Below are 22,526 nucleotides of genomic sequence, written 5' to 3' on the forward strand. Positions count from 1 at the left end.
TCCAAGGTTAAACCTATCTGCAGTAGAATGTGTTTAAACCCACAGGACTATATTCCTAGTGCAGAATCAGAATTTTCCAAAAGCTGCACTTTGATCCGTCCCTCTGACCTCCAAATAAGTAGTTATAGCATACTGAAAACCCCCTATAATCTACTGTCCAGAAACACCAATGGTTCAGTATCTAGGTCATCTGTTGTGCAACCTTTCTACTCACTGGGCTCTAGTTCCCAAACTCTCTTAAAACTCACCTGGGTCACTGAAAAAATGTATTATATGTAACATATAAAAAAATGATTTAAAAATGCTGGAGTATTAATAGATATAACAGTCTGGTAGATCTGCTAGGCCAGGTTATTAGAGCTTTATTGTAAGTGGCGACTGATCTAAGGTCGAAGATCCAAGATAACAGGGTAAATTCAGCAAGTGTTTGACTTTAGAGCACTGTGGGTACACAGGCATATCAGATAAAGAATGTTTATGTCTGGCTTACCATGACAGTGCACATGTTCATATATGCATGCACATATGTGTGCGTGCGTGTGCGTGCATGTTTGTGTGTGTGTGTGTGTGTGTGCGTGCGTGTATGCGTCCGTGTGTGTGTGCGCGCGTGTGTATGCATGTGTGGGTGTGCGCGCGTGTGTGTGTGTGCGCGAGCGTGTGTGTGTGTGCGCGCGTGTGTGTGTGCGTGCGCACATTGGTTTGCTTTTCCAGACATCTGAAGAATTTTAACCCAACGACTGTGTCACAATCCACAAGCTTCACATTGAAGCCAATAAAAAGACACTTACTTGGCAAAATTTGCTAGGTTCTGGGTAACCTTGGCAATTAGAGTCAGTGTTCTTGCTGTGCGGTCATCTGGATATTCCTGTAGGAGGTTGAAGAGAGAAGGGGACATGATGGCAGGGCAGAGGAAGCGCAGGAAGAGGGAAGCACTGATTAGTCTCTCACTGATGTCAGGTCGCCCTCGGCTGCTACACTCCTGTCTCCACGATGCAAACACTTCCTTCAGTTCTCGTGGAAATACGCTGTTGAATAATCAATTTGTTGGAGTGAAATGAAATTATTGCTCTCCATGTCTCGTGTTAGCAAGGTCTTTAAAGTTAGGACAGTCATGCTATTTCAACATTATTTTTAATTACTAAAATCCTTCTGCAGTTGCAAATGAATGCAAAGGTTACAATAATGAATATGAAATGTATACAGAAACTGTTCTTATATGGGGCTTATGATAACTAACTTTCATAAGCATCAATCATTTTGTCATAATATGAAAAGCTAGTGGAATCCTATAGAATTAGCTCCATTTCTGAACAAGATTATCTGGAATTTGCTATTTCTTTCACGAACGGCAGGGATCTGTTTTTGCATAGAATAATTATGGAATTATCATTCCAGATACAATAATCATAATAGGTTTTATTCTCATATCATTGAAATAAAGGAAGAAAACCATTCTAATTATGATTATATATGTTAGATTTTGCTTGACGGCAAAATTGGTGAAACAGAAAATGACAATGGTGCAGTTACACGATTATTTTTAATAGGTAATTATTTGCCAAATTTACAATTAACAAAAATTGTAACTGCATATTTTAAAAAAATGAGCCATATATCATTCCATGAATTTTAAGATTAGGAATATTTTAAGTGTTCGAATTAACTTGAAGGATTATTTTAGAGCTCAATAAAATTGGATGATTGATAAATCTTTTATGTTAGAAATGTGCATTTCGTAGCAATTGCAAGTAAAGATAAAATATTTGTATCTGATGCGATGTATACTGCCCTGTGTAGAACACACAGCCTTCCATGTAAATATTTAACCGTAGATCTTGGTATCAGTAGAAGCATTGGGTTCCAGCAATGACAAATCTACTTTCGTAATGGTAGCCAGTTAAAAAGCACAACATTCAACAACCAAGCTTCTCAGCAAATATAGTTGCCTTCAATGGTCAACCTCTAGTGCCAGTATTAATGCAATTCGATGGTCTTTGAATTGATTTCAAATCGAATTCGATTGTGACATAAAAAATAGCCAATGTTGCTTAACCATATAATATGATTTGACTAAACTTCTAATTTATAATTTAAGCTGCTAAACCATAATGCTATACAGTCAAAATACAATAATTTATCATATTTATGCAATGTAAGATTATGAATGCAAAACAGTCAGATTAATTTACTACCCATTGATTTTTGGAATGAATTATTCAGAAAAATATGTATCAGCAGTTTCTTAATGATAATGAAAAGTTAAAATACATGATGTTTAGTGCAGGTTCAGTAATCCAACACAATCCTATATTTTAATATATGCATTCAAACTATGTCAAAGTGCAGATGACCAACATTTATAACTGAACCAACATTTATAACTGAAAGGCATGAAATGCTCTTGACAAACAGGTTTGGACATGAATTATGTTCTCAATATAGATGCTGCCTAGTGAGAGATTCTTGCACGATTTGTTTCAGATTTACAGCTTTCACAGTTTGGTGGTTTACGTGGTCATTTTAAATCTGTGTAAAGCAGCAGAGAAATTTACAACTGCAAGGACAACCATTTGCTCTTCACCAGCCAGCCCTACATCCTAGCGTCTGGAGCTTGAGAGCGACACACAAAAAAGAGCAGAACCCATCCGCTGTCATTTAGCTCATTTTCCCAGCCACCTCAGACAACTCCACCTTCATATCATCACAATTACACTCAAGTTAAAGACAGTGGTTTTGGCCCTGCGGTGTTCACCCTCAATCTGCTTGTGGAGTTTGTGTAGGAAGGAACTGCAGATGCTGGTTTAAGCCTGAAGAAGGTTTTTGAGTCTGAAGAAGGGTCTTGACCCAAAACATCACCTTTTCCTTTTCTCCAGAGATGCTGTCTGAGCCACTTAGTTACTCCAGCTTTTTGTGTCTGTCTTTTGCTTGTGGAGTTCTATCAGATTGTGTTTACTACTTTCAGAGGAGGATCTTTAACAAAGAGATATTTCTTCATTCTTCCTCATGACCAAATCTAAAATAGCCTGTTCCTGGGTAGGTTCCATAATCTATTGCTCTAAGAAGCGATCCTAATGGACACCACGATTTTTCTCCTGTGATTTTCCTTGCTGGCTTGGTTTGTCCAATCAATGTGTAGATTAAAATCTCCCTTGACAATTGTTGTTGCATGGGTTACTATAGTGGGTGTTATTTACCCCCAATATTGATTGGAAATCCCTTAGTGCCTGGGGATTAGATGGGGCAAATTAAAACAATACACAATGGTTCAGCTAGGAATGGGGCTAGACAACACCTTATACTGGAGAATGAGTCTGGCTAGGTGGTTTAAGTTTTGGGGGGCAGCATTAAGTGATCTTAATTCCCTCAATTATATGATAGTTACGATGATATAGTTATAGATCATATAGTTATGATTATATGAAATTGGGGGAAGTGCTGAATTGGGGGGAAGACTACTTACACCAGGATGAGACAGGAACTGGAGAAAATAGATTATGGGTACCTGGTTCAGAGTAAATCTACATCTGACGTAGGGATCTTTCAAAGGGTCGGTTGATTAGAGTTGAATCATACAGACATTGTGGGCCAACGGGCCTGCTACTGTGCTGCTCTATGTTAAAATAGGATGACAATTGTGTTAAACACCTCTTGCAGAGGACCAAAAAGGGGGGAAAAAAACTACCTCAGGGAAGGCATCCTCAGGGAACTTTTACTGAATAATGGAATCAGCAAGCTGTTCCAACAGGTACATTTAAAAAAAATCAAATCCACCATTCAATGCATCTGCCCAGTATCCTTTTCACACAAAAATAATAGATGGAAACTGCTTTAAATGTGAAGTAGGCTCCCACTGTGTTTCAGTGTGTTTCTACAATGTGTCACATCAATAGGCAACCAAGTTTTAACAAAGCATGAAAGCTGCAAAGTCACAAACAACACTGTACAAACTGGCAGATAAGTGGTTCAGTGAATTAAGTGAAACAATTGTTTTAATTGACCCTTTCTGATTTTCCTGGTTAGAATACCGTGATTCAAACACTGTGATTCAAATTTGTCTCTTGTTTTAACCACTGACCCCATCTATACTTCATGCTGCATCGGAAATGCAGCCAACGTAATCTCCCCACTGCAATCAAATCTCCCTACTACAATCAGTCTGAAGAAGGGTGTCAGGGGTTATGAGGAGAAGGCAGGAGAATGGGGTTAGGAGGGAGCGATAGATCAGCATAGATTGCATGGCAGAGTAGACTTAATGGGCCGATTGGCCTAATTCTGCTCTTATTATTTATAACCTTATAAGGGTTCCAACCCAAAACATCGCCTGTCGAATTTTTGAGATGCTGCCTGACCCACTGATTTACACCAGCATTTTGTGTCTATCTTTGGTGCAAACTAACTTCTGCAGTTCCTTTTTTATTACAACTTAATCAAATACTTGTCCCATCCAGTCATTCCTCCTTCTCATTGCTCGCATCCGGCAGAAGGTACAGAAGCTTGAAAGCACCACCAGACTCAGGAACAGTTTCTTCCCCTCTGTTATCAGGCTTCTGAACGGTCCTTCCATAGCTTAGAGTTCTGTCTGATTCACCTCTCCCCCATTGCGTTCATTGGACTTTGTCTATGGAACAATACTAAGGCGCTACAATACTGAGAACTATATTCTGCACTCTGTATCTTCCTCTTTGCTCCATCTATTGTACTTGAGTTTTACTTGATTGTATTTAGTCATACAGCACGGAAAGAGGCCTTTCGGCCCAACTTGCCCATACCGACTAAGATGCCGCATCTACTCTAGTGCCACCTACCCGTGTTTGGCTCATCTCTCTCTAAACCTTTCCTATATCCACTTACATGCCCACTCACAGTGCCCTCCATAATGTTTGGGACAAAGACCCATCATTTATTTATTTGCCTCTGTACTCCACAATTTGAGATTTGTAATAGAAAAAAATCACATGTGGTTAAAGTGCACATTATCAGATTTTAATAAAGGCCATTTCTTTTACATTTTGGTTTCACCATGTAGAAATTACAGCTGTGTTAATACATAGTCCCAGGGTGCTGAGAGCTCTCTTATACCTGCATTAAGGAGGCAATTAAATACACCTGAGCAATTACAAACCCGTGAAGCCATGTGTCCCAAACATTATGGTGCCCTGAAATGGGGGGACTATGTATAAACACAGCTGTAATTTCTACATGGTGAAACTAAAATGTATAAACATGGCCTTCATTAAAATCTGACAATGTGCACTTTAACCACATGTGATTTTTTCTATTACAAATCTGAAATTATGGAGTACAGAGGCAAATAAATAAATGATTATGGAGGGCACTATATGCATGGTATATCAGATCTGCAAACAAAGCTTTTCACTGTACTTCAGGATACCTGACAATAATAAATGTAAACAAAAACAATAAACTGAAAGATAGAAGTGATACACATTTATTTCTTCAGGAATTAACAATTACTAATTAATTATTGGTTTAATAATTTCAACATGATTTATGGATGAGATATTGACGCTGGAGTTTCAGGACTTTCTCCTGATGTGGATTGAATCTTCAATGTCCTCTTGCAACTTTCCTACTGTGACTAAAGTACTTAAAAATGAAAGCAAGGATACTGCACGGGTATAAACTAATATTTTATTTAATTCCTATGATTGCTGATTATGCAAATTGAAAACCATTTCCAAGCAAAACAAAGATTAAACTAATTAATTGATGTTTGTAAATGAAAATAGGCCTGGTAATCAACATATGATGCCTTTCAGTCTAAATGCACAGCTGTTGCTTAACGCAAGTTAAAAAGGAATGGAAATCAAAACGAAAAATTGTATAATTGCCAGCTGAAAGCATTGGGAACGTTACAGATATAACAGTATAACACGGATTTCTATTTCTGAGCAAAATCCATGGACCTGGAACATTAACTATTCCCTACTCCTTAAAAGGTGCAGAACAAGTTGAAAATGTCCAGCATTTTGTACATAATTCTTTTCTACGACCTTGACTGATTTACCATTCATTTTCTGAAGATGTTTAAAGAACTAGCTAATAACCTCTAGCGGATGGTAAAAAGGAACACAGACAAGATGATCTCCACTGAAGTGCAATGTGATTACTAACCAGTAAGAGTTAATGATCTTGCAAAACGCCAGCTCACAGCACATTTTCAGGTTGCTCTGATGCTCAGAGAGGTCTCCTGATGAGCATTTGTTTGGGTCCACCTCACAATTTTCATCTGATTCATAGAGAGCCTTGATGAACTCCCCTGTCAAAAAGAATAACTCATCACACTTCACACTTAAATCACACATTAGAAATATAAATATTTTAAAATTCTGCTTGATCAAGCCATTCCATAATCATTCATTGCATGGCATGTTTAAGCCCAACATGCATTTGTGATTTAGTTTAACCCAGTTGAGTAGAAGACATTATAATCTACAGCTGAAATGGTAAGAAACAGAAATGCTGAGAAAATAGGCTGCACCAGAAATCTGTCATATTCGAAAAGGGCAATGGTAGATCACAAATAGGAGTTCAAGACACAAATAATATCCTACATTTCCAAAGATACAGCCTAAACCTTTTCAACAGCAAGTTGTTATTTTCCTGACTATTCAGCATTATTTTTTGGGATCAAAAGTGAATCACATTTCATTTCCATCCCCCCATTTTTACCAAGTGCATCCTGGAGATACTTCTGTCCAACCAGTTTCAGATACTCCTCTATTGCTTTGGTCGCCAAGGTATTCTCCCGAAAAATTAGATGCTCATTGTCCCCACAACGATCAACTTCAGACATCATCAAATCTGTCAAGAAATCCTGCAAAAGAAAATTGTAGAGCTGAACCGATTAAACCGTTATTTGGTAAACATTAATTAAATTCATCTCCATTTTACTGCAGTATTTATCTAAGAAAACATTGAAATACCATTGAGACTTGCACTGCATTTTAAATATTCTTTCCTTCTCAAAACATAAAAGTAGAGGTTGTACATAGAATGGATTACGGTATGACATAGTTGGCACCTAAATTTAGGTTCCACTGTACTGTTTTGTATTGTATTAACTTCTATTAAAATAAACAAAACAAAAAAAATTATTCTTTATTACGAAGGAAACCTATACATGTTTTTGACAACTGCTTAAATTGTTCTGCCAGTTTGACCACATGATGATTACAAATCTGAAAACAAAGCAATAAAAACTGAAGACAATTATAAACAAAGAGTGGCGTTATGAAGCAAATAAGGTTTGTCTGAAGCATGATCAATATTGCATTTTACAATTTCTTTTGAGGGCAGGTTAAGCAAGCAGGTATGTTGTTTTTTATTGAGCAGGTACTTGCTCATTTACTTTCTCATTTGTACTTCTTCTTCTTCTTCTTATCGAGTCCACAATCAAGATTAGAAGTTGTTCAGCCAGAGCTGAACACACTTCTCGGCATCTGCACAATGGTGTCTGTCTTGCGCTTCTTGTGCTTCTTGTGCGTGGTGGTGGATAGATTGGTTGAAACAGGGCCGCGACGTGAACGCTCTTTCCTTGGCCCCCTCATTTGTACTGACTGCATCCGAGGCAATGCCCATGATGTGCAGCTTCTCAATCCACCCCTATAGTTGGCATTCTTGGCTCCAGTTCTCTGTATTAAGAATCTCAACCACCCAAAATGTGCTAAATTCTTTGCACTATTCAGATCCCTGGATTATATCATCGATCTATACGTCGATATTAATGCACCCAATTACTTTATATTTTATTCTGGTTCTCATCATACATTTTCCAGGACTGAATTTCATATATTATATGAAACTATATATTTTATGAAACTATATATGATTATATTAACACACATCCCTTGAACAAATAAAGTGGGAAGGAACTGCAGACGCTGGTTTAATCCGAAGATAGACACAAAAAGCTGTAGCTCAGCGGGACAGACAGCATCTCTGGAGAAAAGGTTTAGGTGACGTTTCGGGTCTAGGCCCTTTTTTAGAGTTCTTCAGAGTCCGACGAAGAGTCTTGACCCAAAATGTCACCTATTCCTTTTCTCCAGAGATGCTGTCTGGCCCGCTGAGTTACTCCAGGGTTTTGCGTCTATCTTCGGCTTGAACAAATGAAGTTTGAGAAAGATAACCTTCCATTTATGTAAGTGGACAGAAGGCAAAGATAAATTATGACACCGTCTCCTAAACAAGATAAAATTGTCAAAAAAAAAGCCCACCACAATTCTTGACAGCCTGATATTTTAATGTACACGCAGTACAATCCTTAGAGTTGTGAGTGGCAGGCTTGTTAGAATTCTCTCAGCCGCTCAACATTGAAGAGTGTGTAAGCTGGTGTTCCTCAAACAAATGTTTTCCATTTTTGTGAATCATAAATATATAGCATAGCAAAAGATATTAACCTTTTCTCTTCCAATAAAGAAACATATTTTTGTCAATTTTTGCACAAAATTGACAGAACTACATTTCTCTTTATTGGAAGAGAAACCAAGGGCAAACCTAAGCATTTGTAAACTCTCCACATAACCTAGAGGCCGTTTCCAAAATGGCATTGATTACTTTAAGTTTTCATGTGTTCACATTGCTGAAATATAATGCTGAAATGTGGACTGAACACACAAAACATTTTAAGCCCTGGATTCATGGCCAATAGGATCAGAAGAGTAAAATTTACTGCAAGCGAGCTCTCCCATTTATTTCCGTAATGGTGCCGTTCATCATCATTTAGCTGCTGCTGGCAGGAAAGAGGTGGTTAGGGCATTCAACACATTTGCACGATTAGGTATCAGTAGGCAATATCCAAGATAATTAAAATGGTTTATAAGTTTTTTCTTCCTTTCCTGAGACAGACGCCTTTTTGTAAAATTCCAGTCACTAAAGCAATCAGCTGAGAACTAATGAAATTCACTCAGCAGAGACAAATCATGGTGACATGCAAATCTAAGATGTGAACTGATTCACATATATTGTGGGGAGCCAACTCATATTAATTTGAGCCACATGATCTATGTTTAAGACATGCCCTTTCTATACTTAAGTAGAAATTAACGGTGAATAGAGCTCGAGTATAATAGGTGGAGACTAATATTAATGCGAGGACCATAAAAAGCTATGCATTTTTCAAAACTGTTTTAAATAATAGCTTTCTGATGGGCAGATGTGATCAGCTTTTAAACTGGTCACATCTGTTTTAATGTGGAACCAAGTAACAAATATAGCCTTTAAATGACAGATCATTCAGTTTCATGAAAGGTCAAATGTTATTATCGATCTGAAGTGATAAAAAGATTCATAGTTTGACTGGTCTTTGGAAAAATTCAATTACTATGTCATGCTGAATTTTCATTCTGAACCGCTATTATTGTACGAAGATATGCTTTGCATTACGATGTGTGAAATCTGATAACATGTCTTTCAACATTTCACAACAACTAACTGCTGAGAATCATTAGTTTATGGTGAGCATACGCACACATTTATTTTTAGCATAATACACATTAATTCACGTTAATCACTGATCTGCAAAAAAAGATGGGACCTTAAATAATTAGTCACGGGAGGAAAAAAAAAGTTCCCTTCTGCCTCTTAAAACTAAGTTCAGACAAAAACAGAAATGTGCAAAACTCCAAATTAACACAGCGCCCATGAATTTTTAATTGTTTTCTTCGTTCATATTGGAAACTTTTATTCAACAACAATACAATCACCGTTTTTTGTTTTCAATTATGATGACAAATCTACTCAAATATTAACTCCCTTTAAAAGAATTCTAACACAAAATGTACAAATGACACATTAGGCCAAACAACAGAAAGATCAAGAATCAGGTGAAGCCAATTGCAAGTGTTCCTGGAGCATTGGCATTAGGGTTATTCAGTCTATTTGCTGCAATATTATGTAAACAGCATTTGTGTTTTTTAAATAAATCTTTGAATTTGGAAGATAACCAGCTGTGTAGCAGCACCAAGAAACCTTTCCAAACTGCAAACCTGAATAAAATTCAAGCAGTTTCACTCCATGTCATTAAAAATAAATGAGCCTACATATTGTCTAAAATCTCACAATGGCATTGCAAACAATTTTCTGGTTGCGAATGTAAATACATCGCATGCTGAGTTGAAACTATAGATGCAACAAATACTACCAATACAGAAGGTTGTTCCACGAGCAGTGGCTGTACTGTTGCCGTACCAAGGTCCTCAACGAATAGCCTGAGGGCTGAGGTGGCATGCCACCAAATTCAGCAACAATCACTAGTTTCCAGAAATGAGAGCAGAGATGTGAAGCGGGAGATAAAGAAGTTAAGAAATAAATAGGTTTTAGTTAGAGAACAACAAAAGAACATGGCTTTGTTTAACACATGCTTTGAAGCACACTTCGTTCAGGCCCTGTGGGCACCCAGTGGCATCGGCCTAACCAGCTCTTCAAGCATTTTTTTCCCCCTCTGATCTGAGATGAAAACATTGCCAGAATTCACAGGGCACTGATCATTATAGCTTCGCAAAGAGCTGACAAAGGGTTTCAGAAGCAGGAATGAGACATAAATCAGGAATTTTTGCAAAACCAATTCAGCCAAACTACAATTTATGCTAACCTTAACAGAATGTCAAGTCCACAGACTGAAAAAGAGAGATTCCATTTTTTTTGTCTCCTTCATTCCTCAGAGAAACAACATGACTAAAGATGTTAGGGGAATAAAATAACGGCAAAACTAGCAAAAGTGACAAGTGGCACAAACGGTGCCTTTTTTAGTTGAAATTTTGAAAATTGCTTTTTATCAAGTTTCCAAACACAACAGCCAATTACTTTTCCTAATTCTTCCCAACCTCTCTTGTGCCAACATTAAAATGTTTACAGGTAAGGGTAAGTTTTCAAAGGAAGGGATGGAAAAAATAAATGTTAAAACTTTCAAGTACAACTGCGCTGTACACACATGGGTGAGTTAGACACTGAAATGGTAAGATTAGAAGGATTGACTGTTCCCTTTCCATCTTAGGCAAAACAAACGCAGGTGTACAGCTGTTCTCTCAAGTAAAGCTTTATAATATATTTGTCATTTCTACAATAGTACAACGCAACTGATTTTAAAGAATCCCTAAAGGGCCTGTCCAACTTATGCAATTTTTTCGGCGACTGCCGGCACCCGTCAATAGTCGCAGCAGGTCGCCGAAAATGTTCAACATGTTGAAAATCCAGCGGCGAGCAGAAAAAGGTATGATTCTTTGGGCGACTACTCACGACCATACAGGCGTCACCCCGCGACATGTCACATTCACCTTAGCCTCTATGTGTATCAGAATAAAATTCATTATACCCCATCAACTGATACAACTCACCAACAGCACATGCTGCATTCTGCGGCGATAAACCTAGAACATTATAGGCTGGATTTTTTCCATAGCTTTGCTCGTTTGCAAACTTCTAAAACATACTGGAGATGGTGGTGTGGATATTTACAGATATCCATGCAAACACGTGGAGCCTGGGCAGGCAGAGTGCGGCATGAGTGAGTGTGAGGCTAATTTCCACCATTAGTAAAGAGTTGGTTGATGATTATACGTGGGGAGGCACAGTGTCGCAGCTGGAAGAGCTGCTGCCTCACAGCGGCAGAGACTCGGATTCCATCCTGACCTCTGGTGCTGTCTGTGTGGAGTTTGCATTTTTTCCCTGCGACGTGAGGATTTCCTCACACATCCCAAAGACGTGCGGGGTAATTGGTCTATGTAAATTGTCCCATGTGTGTTGGGAGCGAATGAAGAAGTGGGATAACATAGAACTACTGTGAATGGGGATTGGTGGTCAGCATGGACCTGGTGGGCTGAAGGTTTCAATGCTGTGGCTTTCAACCAACCAATCAATCAAGCAGTGATATCATAAAGGAGCTCAGTGCTAATTTTAACAGCCTATCTTCCACACAATGATGACACATATATTGTAAATATCCATTCCCACCCACCCACCCTAACCCCATGCAAAACAATTCTCTACGACCAACAGATTCGTTCCCGATTGATTTCTCTCAGCCTTTCCAGATTTGGCAAACGCTATCTCCCAGTTACCAAACACTAACACGCTTTCCATTCCCATATTGACCGTAACTATCCTGGGCCTCCTCCATTGTCAGAGTGAAACCAAATGCAACTGGAGGAACAGCACCTCATATTTCGCTTGGGCAGCTTACAACCCAGTGGCATGAATATTAATTTCTCTAACTTCATGTAATCCTTGCATTTCTTTCTCTACGCCCCTCCCCCATCCTAGTCGTACTGGCTTCACTGTCATAGAAACATAGAAAATAGGTGCAGGAGTAGGCCATTCGGCCCTTCGAGCCTGCACCGCCATTCGATATGATCATGGCTGATCATCCAACTCAGTATCCCATCCCTGCCTTCTCTCCATACCCCTTGATCCCTTTAGCCACAAGGGCCACATCTAACTCTCATGCTGGTGAGTTTCACTGCCTGTATAACTCGTTATCATCAACCCAACAGCCAACAATGGATCAATGTGGGCTCCACGTTTCCTTGATCATCACTGCTTTTTGCATAACCTTTATTCATTTGTTCTATGTACTTTCTATATTTTTTATTTCCCTTTCCCCTCACTCTCAGTCTGCAGAAGGGCCTCGATCCAAAACGTCACCTACTCCTTAACTCCCGAGATGCTGCCTGACCCGCGGAGTTATTCTAGTTTTTTGTGTCTATCTTCTTGTGCTAGTGTTTACAGCCTTTTGAAGTTCTTGGGCTGTTTGGGTCTGCAGGAAAGTTGAAGGGTATTGCCCTGCATTTGGGGCTTCTGCAAAAACCAGCTACACTCCGACACAAGTGCAACAGTCGGCATTTCTCTGAGTAAAACCAGGAGAATGAGCAGGTGACTGAGAGCATGCCATGTAGTGATGAAGGAAGGAGGAGGAGGACAGGCAGGATATAGACCATAGCCACACAGGATATTGGAGAACAATCTGTCTAGCTGAACTTCAACAGAGAATACTTCACATCACCCCTCGCTGCAGTGCAGATGATCTCACAGTAACGTGCTACCTGCAATGCTCACTCTTATTAAGGGGGGCTGATTGACATGAAGTGGTGTTAGACACTCACAATTCCAGGAATGAGGTTATTTAATACCTTTGATAATTACTGTGCAAGTTAATTTAGAGCAAAGGGTCAAAAGCAAAGATGTTCTGGATCAGCTATTGTGATTTATTGGTCACTCAAAGTTGCTACAGGTGAATGCAACATATTATTTCAGCATTTTTAATCCATTTTTACCAATTTCTTCAGTGGCAGCACAAAGCTAAGCTTTCAAGATAAGGAAGGGAATAATTAGTCTTAGTCGTAAAATCATCCAGCATGGAAATAGACCCTTTGGCCCAGCTCATCCATGCCGAACAAGATGTCACATCTAAGCTAGTCCCATTTGCTCGCATTAGAGCCATGTCCATCTAAACATTTCCTATGCGTGTACCTGTCCAAATGTCTTTGAGTCGTTGTTATAGTATCTGTCTCAATCAATTACCTCCTCTGGCAGCTTGTTCCATATACTCGGTGTGGAAAAAACTGCCCCTCAGGTTCTATTAAAACTTTCCCCTCACACCTTAAACAGTAGAATGATATTTTGGTTATTATGCTTACTGTTTAGCAGAGAATCCAATAAGTCCACTTATCAGACGTAATATGTACAAGCAAGTGTGAGGTGTTGTGCTTTGGGAGGTCAAATGTAAGGGGAAAATATACAATTAATGGCATGATTCCCAACAGCATTGATGCAAATTGGGATCTTGGGGCCAAGTCCATAACTTACTGAAAGTGGCAACACAAGAAAATAGTGTGCTAAATAAGGCAATATTGTCTGATGAAGGGCATGACCCAAAACCTATCCGTATTAACATAGAAAATAGATGCAGGAGTAGGCCATTCAGCCCTTAAAGTAGGTATGTTGCAAAGCCTACCTGAAGCGTCTTTGAAAATCTGCCGCTGCCCGTGTGCGCGATTTTGGCGCCGTTTAGAGGGGGCGGGTTTAAAACGCGATTTTCTCTAGGCTGTTCAAATCGAAGATGTTCAGCCTAGTTAATTATTAACGAAAAATCGCTGAAAGACCCCGTCGCAAAAGCTATTATTAGTTTTAAAGGCCTCGTATAATAGTTATAGTAGTTTAAAAATCAATCTCTAAACCCGCGACCGCCACCAACCGCTGGGTCTCATAAAGCAAATAGCAGAAGGTGGGTTGTATATTTTTACATTAAAAAGGGCTTCTAAAGGTCCCTTTATACAAAGTTTAATATTGCGAGTAGCTCAATTTGGGCCCATTATATCGCGCAGTATTTTTCTCGGCATTTGGGGCACAAATCTACCGCAATGTGAACGTTCTAAACCAGCGCGTTCCACAGGGACCCACTGGAAAGCTGATTTAAATGGGCATTTATTTACAGCAATTGAACACTAAATTCCTTCCATTTGGTCTATAAATTAATGTAAATGAGATTTAAAAATCATGTTTTATTGTGAATTATTTGTGAATATTATTTGGACATTTAGGCTATTTAAAAATGTTAATCATTTATTAAGAAATGGATAGATGTTTAGATCTAGTAATTGAAGTCTGAAATTAGCTACCATTAGGTAACTAACTAATTATATGCTTTAATTTCAGGTCATCCAAGTAAGATTATTTTATATTTGTTTCAGAATGCTTCAATCTATGATAACTGAAAATTTCACTCAGTTCTCTTAATTTTTAAGAAAGTTATCGGCTTTTGACTGTTCACGATCACAGCTTTTTTGATATATCCATAGAAAATCAATAGGGAACAAGATGCTCATTTCCCAGTATGAAAATGGCCATAACTTTTTAAATACTTGAGATATGAAAGTGAATTAGGTGTCAAATTAAACTTATTGTTATGCTTTATCTGATGGGATAAATTGCAGACTTGATTTTTAAAATCTCAAAATTTTGTAACATTGCTACTTAAAGCCAGCATCACCATTCAATACGATCATGGCTGATCATCCATACCCAGTACCCTGTTCCTGCTTTCTCCCCATATCCCTTGATTCCATTAGCCCTAAAAGCTATTTCGAACTCTTTCTTGAAAGCATCCAGTGAATTGGCCTCCACTGCCTTCTGTGGCAGAGAATTCCACATTTTCACAACTCTCTGGGTGATAAGGTTTTCCCTAATCTCAGTCCTAAATGGCCTACCCTTATTCTTAAACTGTGACCCCTGGTTCTGGACTCTCCCAACATTGGGAACATTTTTCCTACTTCGAGCCTGTCCAATCCCTTAAGAATTTTATATGTTTCTATAAGATACCCTCTCATCCTTCCAAATTCCAGTGAATATAAGCCCAGTCAATCCATTCTTTCATCATATGTCATCATTAACCTGGTGATCCTACGCTGCACTCCCTCAATAGCACAAATGTCCTTCCTCAAATTTGGAGACCTAAACTGGACACAATACCCCAGGTGTGGTTTCACCAGGGCCTTGTACAACTGCGGAAGGACCTCCTTGCTCCTACACTCAAATCCTCTCCCTATGAAGGCCAACATGCCATTAGCTTTCTTCACTGCCCGCTGTGATGAAGGATCACAACCAGAAGCATAGAAAATAGGTGCAGGAGTAGGCCATTCGGCCCTTCGAGTCGACCATTCGGCCCTGTATATCTTCTTCAGATATGCTGCCTGGCCATTGAGTCACTCCAGTACCTTATGTCTTTCTTTGACATAAACCAGCATCTGCAGTTCCTTGTTAAGGCATATTGTATGCTTGCTTTCACAAATTGAGGCATTGAGGATAATAGTCAGGAAGTCAATACACAACTTTATAAAACTGGTTAAGTTGTAATTGGAGTACTGCGTGCAATTCTGCTCACCTCTTTACAGGAAAAATGGAGGCTTTAGAAAGGGTGCAGAGGAGGTTAACCAGAATGATGCCTGGATTAGTGGGTATTAGCTACAGGGAGATGTTGCACAGACTTGGACTCGAATGCCGGAGGGTGTAGGGAGACGATAGAAGTATATGAAATTATGAGAGACATAGATAGGATAGATGGAAAAATGAAATACTAGAAGGCATAGCTTTAAGGTGAGAGGGGCAAAGTTTAAAGGAGATATGCTGGGCAAGTTTTTTTAAATTAGTGGTGGTGAGTGCCTAGAAAGTGCTGCCGGGGTAGTGGTGAAGGCAGATATGATAGTGGCATTTAGGTGACTTTTGGATAGATATATCGTTATGTGGGGAATGGTGGAATATGGATTATATGCGGGCAGATAAGAGTTGCTCTTGGCATTGTGCTTGGCACAGACATAGTTGGCCAAAGGGTCTGTTCCTATGCTCTACTGTTCTACTGCACACACTCCACGTCCGCAAGGTTGTAGCCCTGAGCTAGGCATCCGCACTGCTTGCCCCATAAGGCCAACACCTGTCCCCTCAGGCTGACTGCACCAAATGTCGGGCAATGCAGTGAATTGCTAGGGAAACACAGGCAGCGGGCAGGTATTCCTGCCAGAATGTCCAGCAGTGAGCAATACGTATCTGTGAGAGTTGAGGCTGGAAGACCAAGAGCACTATAACAAATCTATGGCGATACAAGGCACTGCAGATGCTGGAGTCTGGAACAAAAATAAACAAACTGCTGGAGGAACTCAGTGGGTCAGGCAGTATCTGTAGAGGGAAATCTGTGGAAGGTTTCAGCTTGAGACCCTTCATTTGGACTAACAAATCCATACTCTGCAGGGCAGGTCTACATGGGCTTTCAGTGCAGCATACAGAAAAACATTTCCAAATTAGTAGCAATAAAGTAAGCTCTAAATCAATGGCAAACTTGTCTTCCTCTTCAGAAATCTTCACATTTCATAGATCAAGCAATAGGACTGAAACTGGCACTTAACTTTGTCGCAGTCTGCCATGCCCGAGATTCATGACTCACGTAATAGCAGCACAAGCCGCTGATAACTGTCAAAATGCTCCATGCACTTCCAGTTAGATTTCAATAAATGAGTAAGAATTTGCAAACTGAAATCCTCAGCAGAGCTGGAGAGCGCAGCAGCCCAGACACTGCTTCAGAGACTTACTGCAGGCCTGCCATTGAATGACAGCTGGAACTGTCAGTCCTGCAAGTCTCATCAGTCTGCGGCTGCATCATCAGCCTAAGGGGGGGGGGGGGGGGGGACGGGGGACAGACTGGTTTGAGCAAAGTGTTCAAGAATAGGCTTTAGCTGAGTCGCCCTGCAACATGCAACTCTACATCAGTTTACAATCTGCATGGTATTGTGCAGAGTTTGGGGATCCTGTCGAAGGAGGTAAAGGCCAGGGACTGCAGGGACCAAGTATTCCTGGGTGTGCCAACTGCAACATTGGAAGTCACGGAGCTATGGAGAAGTATTTGTTGACCCTTCCCAATAATAATAATAATAAATTCATATATATATATATGTATGTAAAAAACATAATAGTATAACTTTTATCTACTTAATGTTTTAATCAGCATAAACTACCAATAATGCCTTCAAGAGAGGGAGGATGAGTAGGCTGGGTCTCTATTCCATGGAGCGCAGGAGGATGTGGGGAGATCTTATAGAGGTGTACAAAATCATGAGAGGAATAGATCGGGTAGATGAAGAGTCTTTTGCCCAGAGTAGGGGAATCGAGGACCAGAGGACATAGGTTCAAGATGAAGGGGAAAAGATTTAATAGGAATCCGAGGGGTAACTTTTTCACACAAACGATGGTGGGTGTATTGAACAAGCTGCCAGAGGAGGTAGTTGAGGGTGGGACTATCCCATCGTTTAAGAAACAGTTAGACAGGTTTGGAGGGATATGGACGGGTTTGGAGGGATATGGACGGGTTTAGAGGGATATGGACGGGTTTAGAGGGATATGGACCAAGCGCAGGCAAGTGGGACGAGTGTAGCTGGGTGGTGTGGGCAAATTGGGCCGAAGGGCCTGTTTCCACACTGTATCACGCGATGACTCTACCATACTGGGGAGTCCTGAGCTTCTTTTGGTAAATTCTTTACATACATCCACACAAGATGATAGCTTTCACACTTAAACTGTTACCAAGCACCTTTCATTATCCATTTCCTACATTCCAGCTACACATGAAAGTAAGGTAAGTCAAGGATATCACACTGAACCCAACCTTATCCATTTAAATAAGTATTTTAACCTTCAGATATACAAAAGTTACAACAAGGAATGAATCTCAAACTCACATTTTCTCCAAACCACTTCTGCCTGGCAGCTGAGGAGCAGAACCATATTCGGCACCCGTGAAATCCCGGTATAACATCTAAAAGTAATTTGGACAAATACATGGATAGGAAAAGTTTAGAGGGATATGGGCCAAATGCGGGCTGGTGGAACTAGTGTAGATGGAGCATCTTGGGTAGCATGGGCAAGTTGGGCTGAAGGGCCTGTCCTGTGTGACTATGACTCACCTTCGTGAATTACTTATGTTACAGCCCCTTAATACCACCACCTGTCTCCTCATTTTCCCCTCACTTCTATCCCAGCTTTTATCAGCCGGAGAATTGTCCTTTAGCACAGCTATATTTGCTCTATGACCTATTTCCTTCAATATTTCCAAAGCAGTTCTATGCTGAAGAGAGCAGAAACTGTCAGCTCTCACCACAATTTAACATCTTAATCCTATCACTTTTCTGGTGACTGTATTCTGTACTCCTTCAAAGGCCAACACATTTTTCCTGAGTGTGGTGGGCAAAAGTGACTACAGATTACGTCAGAAGATCAGACCAAGGCTCTGCACAATTGAAATAGAACGTACTTTCTTGAGATGGAGGCATGGTTTTTGAATGCTTTTTAAAAAAAGTCTTTCCATTCCCATACTGACCTTCTGTCCTGGGCCTCCTCCATTGCCGCACGCACTTGGAGGAACAGCATCTCATATTTTGCTTGGGTAGTTTACAAGTTTTAGAATTGAATGCAATAATTTAATTAACGTCCCCTCCCCTTTCCTCCACAAAGTCATTTAACCAGTTCTACAGTTCACCACATCCCTCTTGAGATCACACCTTCCCCAGACAACAATCAGCCTACCAGGCACCACCGTGCTCAAGGTCATTTGTGGCCAGCCCGGATCAATCCCGGCCTTCTCTCACCTCCAGCTCTTCAGCTCCCCCTACACACTATTTTATGTCTGAAAAAGGGTCCCGACTCAAAATATCAATCGTGTCGATCATTGGTATAAATTCAAGCTGGAGTCCCAGGGCAGGCAGTATCAATAGCAACAATAGGTCCCGCCACAATGAGTTCAATGCATTCTACTCCCATTTCAATGGAGGAACATCACTAGCCCCACCAGTCTCACGTACCCCTGCACCAACAGTGCCTGTGGCAGATGCAAGATCGGCTTTCCTGGGTCTGGTCCAGATGGAGTCACCGGCAACGTACTCAGGACCTGTGCCAATCAGCTAGCAGAGGTATTCACAGACATCTCTCCCTACTCTAACCTGAAATCCCCACCTGCTTTAAGACCAATGTCCTCCCAGTGCCAGAGAAAAGTAAGGTAGTAAGGCCTAATGACTACCGTCCAATGGCTCTGATATCCACCATCATGAAGTTCTTTGAGAGATAGGTGATGGCTCACATTAACTCCAGCCACCCAGCCAGCCTTGATCCACTGCAGTTTGCTTCCCATCACAACAGATCCACAGCAGATACCATCTCCCTGGGCTAAACTCACCTGTGGAACACCTAGACAACAAGGACTCCTACATTAGATTTCTACATATCAACTGTAGCTCTGCCATCAACACCATAATCCCACCCAAACACATCTCAAAATTCCTGGACTCTGGAGTCAGCACCTTCCTCTGCCACTCGATCCTCAACTTTCTGACCCACAGACAACAATCAGTGAGGATAGATGTCAACACCTCCTCACGATCATTCTCACCACCAGTGCCCCCCACGAGGATGCATTCTCAGTCCCCTACCACACTCCTGATACACTTTTGATGGTATGGCCAAATTCGACTAACTCCATCCACAAGTTTTCAGATGATATCACCATATCACAAACAACGATGAGAAAGAGTACAGGAAGAAGATAGAGAACTTATTAGTAAGATGTCAGGACATCAACCTCTTCCTCAATGCTAGTTATTGACTTGAGGAAACATGGTGGAGAACATGCCCCAATCAGCATCAATGGTGCTGAAGTGGAAATTGTTTGAGTGCTTCAAGTTCCTTAATGTAACAATTATGTGATCTGTGGTGGACACACCGCAATGAAGTTGCAGCCAAGATGGCAAAGCAACGCCTCTATTTTCTCAGCAGTATATTCAGCATGTGTACAATTATTCTTACAAACTTCTGCAGATGAACTATAGAAAACATTGTTGGGTTGCAACACAATTTGTTTGGGAACAGCTCTGTCAAACACCACAAGTAATTGCAGAGATTGAGGATGTAACTGAGTCCATCACACAGACCAGACTCGCCACCATTGACTCCATCTACACTTCACGCTGCCTTGTGAAACCAGTCAACATAGCCAAAGATCTTTCCCACCCTGGTTATTCCTTTTCCTCCCTGCTCCTGTTAGGCAGAAGATACAGAAGTTTGAAAGCACGCACCACCAGACTCAGGAACAGCTTCATTCCTTCTGTTATCAGTCCTCTGAATGGTCCTTACATTAGCTGGGCACAGTCCCATTCACTTCTATCTCATTGCAGATATTGAACTTCAACCCTGGAACTGTTTGCTAATAGTTTGGTTTAATTGTTTTTATGTATAGTATTTATCTGATTATCTGATTCGATTGGATTGCATGCTTAACAAAGCATTTCACTGTACCTCAGTACACATGAGAGTAATATTGAGAGAATAATCATGCTTGACTAATCTTCTGTTATTTGAGGATGTAACTAGGAAAATAGGCAAGAGAGAGCCAGTGGATATAGTGTACATGGACTTTCAGAAAGCATTTGATAAGGTCCCACATCGGAGATTAGTGGGCAAAACTAGGGCACATGGTATTGGGGGTAGAGTGCTGACATAGAAAGAAAATTGGTTGGCAGACAGGAAACAAAGAGTAGGGATTAACGGGTCCCTTTCAGAATGGCAGGCAGTAACTAGTGGGGTACCGCAAGGCTCGGTGCTGGGACTGCAGCTATTTACAATTTACATCTATGATTTGGATAAAGGGATTCAAAGTAACATTAGCAAATTTGAAGATGACACAAAGCTGGGTGGCAGTGTGAACTGTGAGGAGGATGCTATGAGAATGCAGGGAGACTTGTACAGGTTGGGGGAGTGGGCAGATGCATGGCAGATGAAGTTTAATGTGGATAAATGTGAGGTTATCCACTTTGGTATCAAAAACAAGAAGGCAGATTACTATCTAAATGGCGTCAAGTTGGGAAAAGGGGAAGTATAACGGGATCCGGGGGTCCTTGTTCATCAGCCTATGAAAGTAAGCATGCAGGTACATGGGTGCAGTTTTGGTCCCCTCATTTGAGGAAGGACATTCATGCTATTGAGGGAGTGCAGCGTAGGTTTACAAGGTTAATTCCCGGGATGGCGGGACTGTCATATGCTGAGAGAATGGAGCGGCTGGGCTTGTACACTCTGGAGTTTAGAAGGATGAGAGGATCTCTTATTGAAACATATAAGATTGTTAAGGGTTTGGGCACGCTAGAGGCAGGAAACATGTTCCCGATGTTGGGGGAATCCAGAAGCAGGGGCCACCATTTAAGAATTAGGGGTAAGCCATTTAGAACGGAGACGAGGAAACACTTCTTCTCACAGAGAGTTGTGAGTCTGTGGAATTCTCTGCCTCAGAGGGCGGTGGACGCCGGTTCTCTGGATACTTTCAAGAGAGAGCTAGATAGGGCTCTTAAAGATAGCGGAGTCAGGGGATATGGGGAGAAGGCAGGAACGGGGTACTGATTGGGGATGATCAGCCATGATCACATTGAATGGCGGTGCTGGCTCGAAGGGCCGAATGGCCTACTCCTGCACCTATTGTCTATAATCCCAAACCTACCCCGACAATAGTCAAGTCATTTCATGTACAACATTGTATTTATAATTCTACATGTAAAATACAATAATTTTGAATTACTGATATAATACAACTTTCTAATACTTTGGTGAATTAATTATATTGTAATATTGCTTAATATTGGTAGTAACATTGACTGCTGCCTAATTGGAAAAAAAAGAACTATGGTTTGTAATACTAGATTGAAGGAAGTATACATTTCCAAATGGTCTGCTCTGATGCGAGTCAAGCATCCTTCTGTAGGAAACATTCATGCCCTTCACACTTCTGTTCTCAATTACAAAGATATCACATATAATTGAGTGTTTTGAAAGCTAAGAAATAACAATACAATTGTTTCTTTTACTAAAACAGTACATTTGAACATTCACTCGCCATGCATCCAGCCTTGTTTCAAATGTCATATGATTGCTATAAAGTCAATTAACATTTGATCAGGCACAGCGAACAGGTCTGACATCAATACTTTAACCTT

General features: G+C 40.4%; 1 protein-coding gene across 6 annotated transcripts in view; it reads right to left on the reverse strand.

Annotated features, from left to right (window-relative positions):
- Nucleotides 1-22,526, reverse strand: part of LOC116990966 (DAB2 interacting protein) — a 649,973-nt gene that overhangs the window by 64,502 nt on the left and 562,945 nt on the right. For all 6 annotated transcript variants that reach the window (XM_033049168.1, XM_033049169.1, XM_033049171.1 and 3 more), the window contains 3 exons: nt 6,694-6,838; nt 6,136-6,280; nt 789-1,025 (listed from right to left, as the gene is read on the reverse strand). In XM_033049168.1, coding sequence (XP_032905059.1) covers nt 789-1,025; nt 6,136-6,280; nt 6,694-6,838 — 527 coding nt within the window. The remainder of the gene's footprint in view (nt 1-788; nt 1,026-6,135; nt 6,281-6,693; nt 6,839-22,526) is intronic.

The sequence above is a fragment of the Amblyraja radiata genome, chromosome 32, assembly GCF_010909765.2.
Source record: "Amblyraja radiata isolate CabotCenter1 chromosome 32, sAmbRad1.1.pri, whole genome shotgun sequence".
Classification (NCBI taxonomy): domain Eukaryota; kingdom Metazoa; phylum Chordata; class Chondrichthyes; order Rajiformes; family Rajidae; genus Amblyraja; species Amblyraja radiata.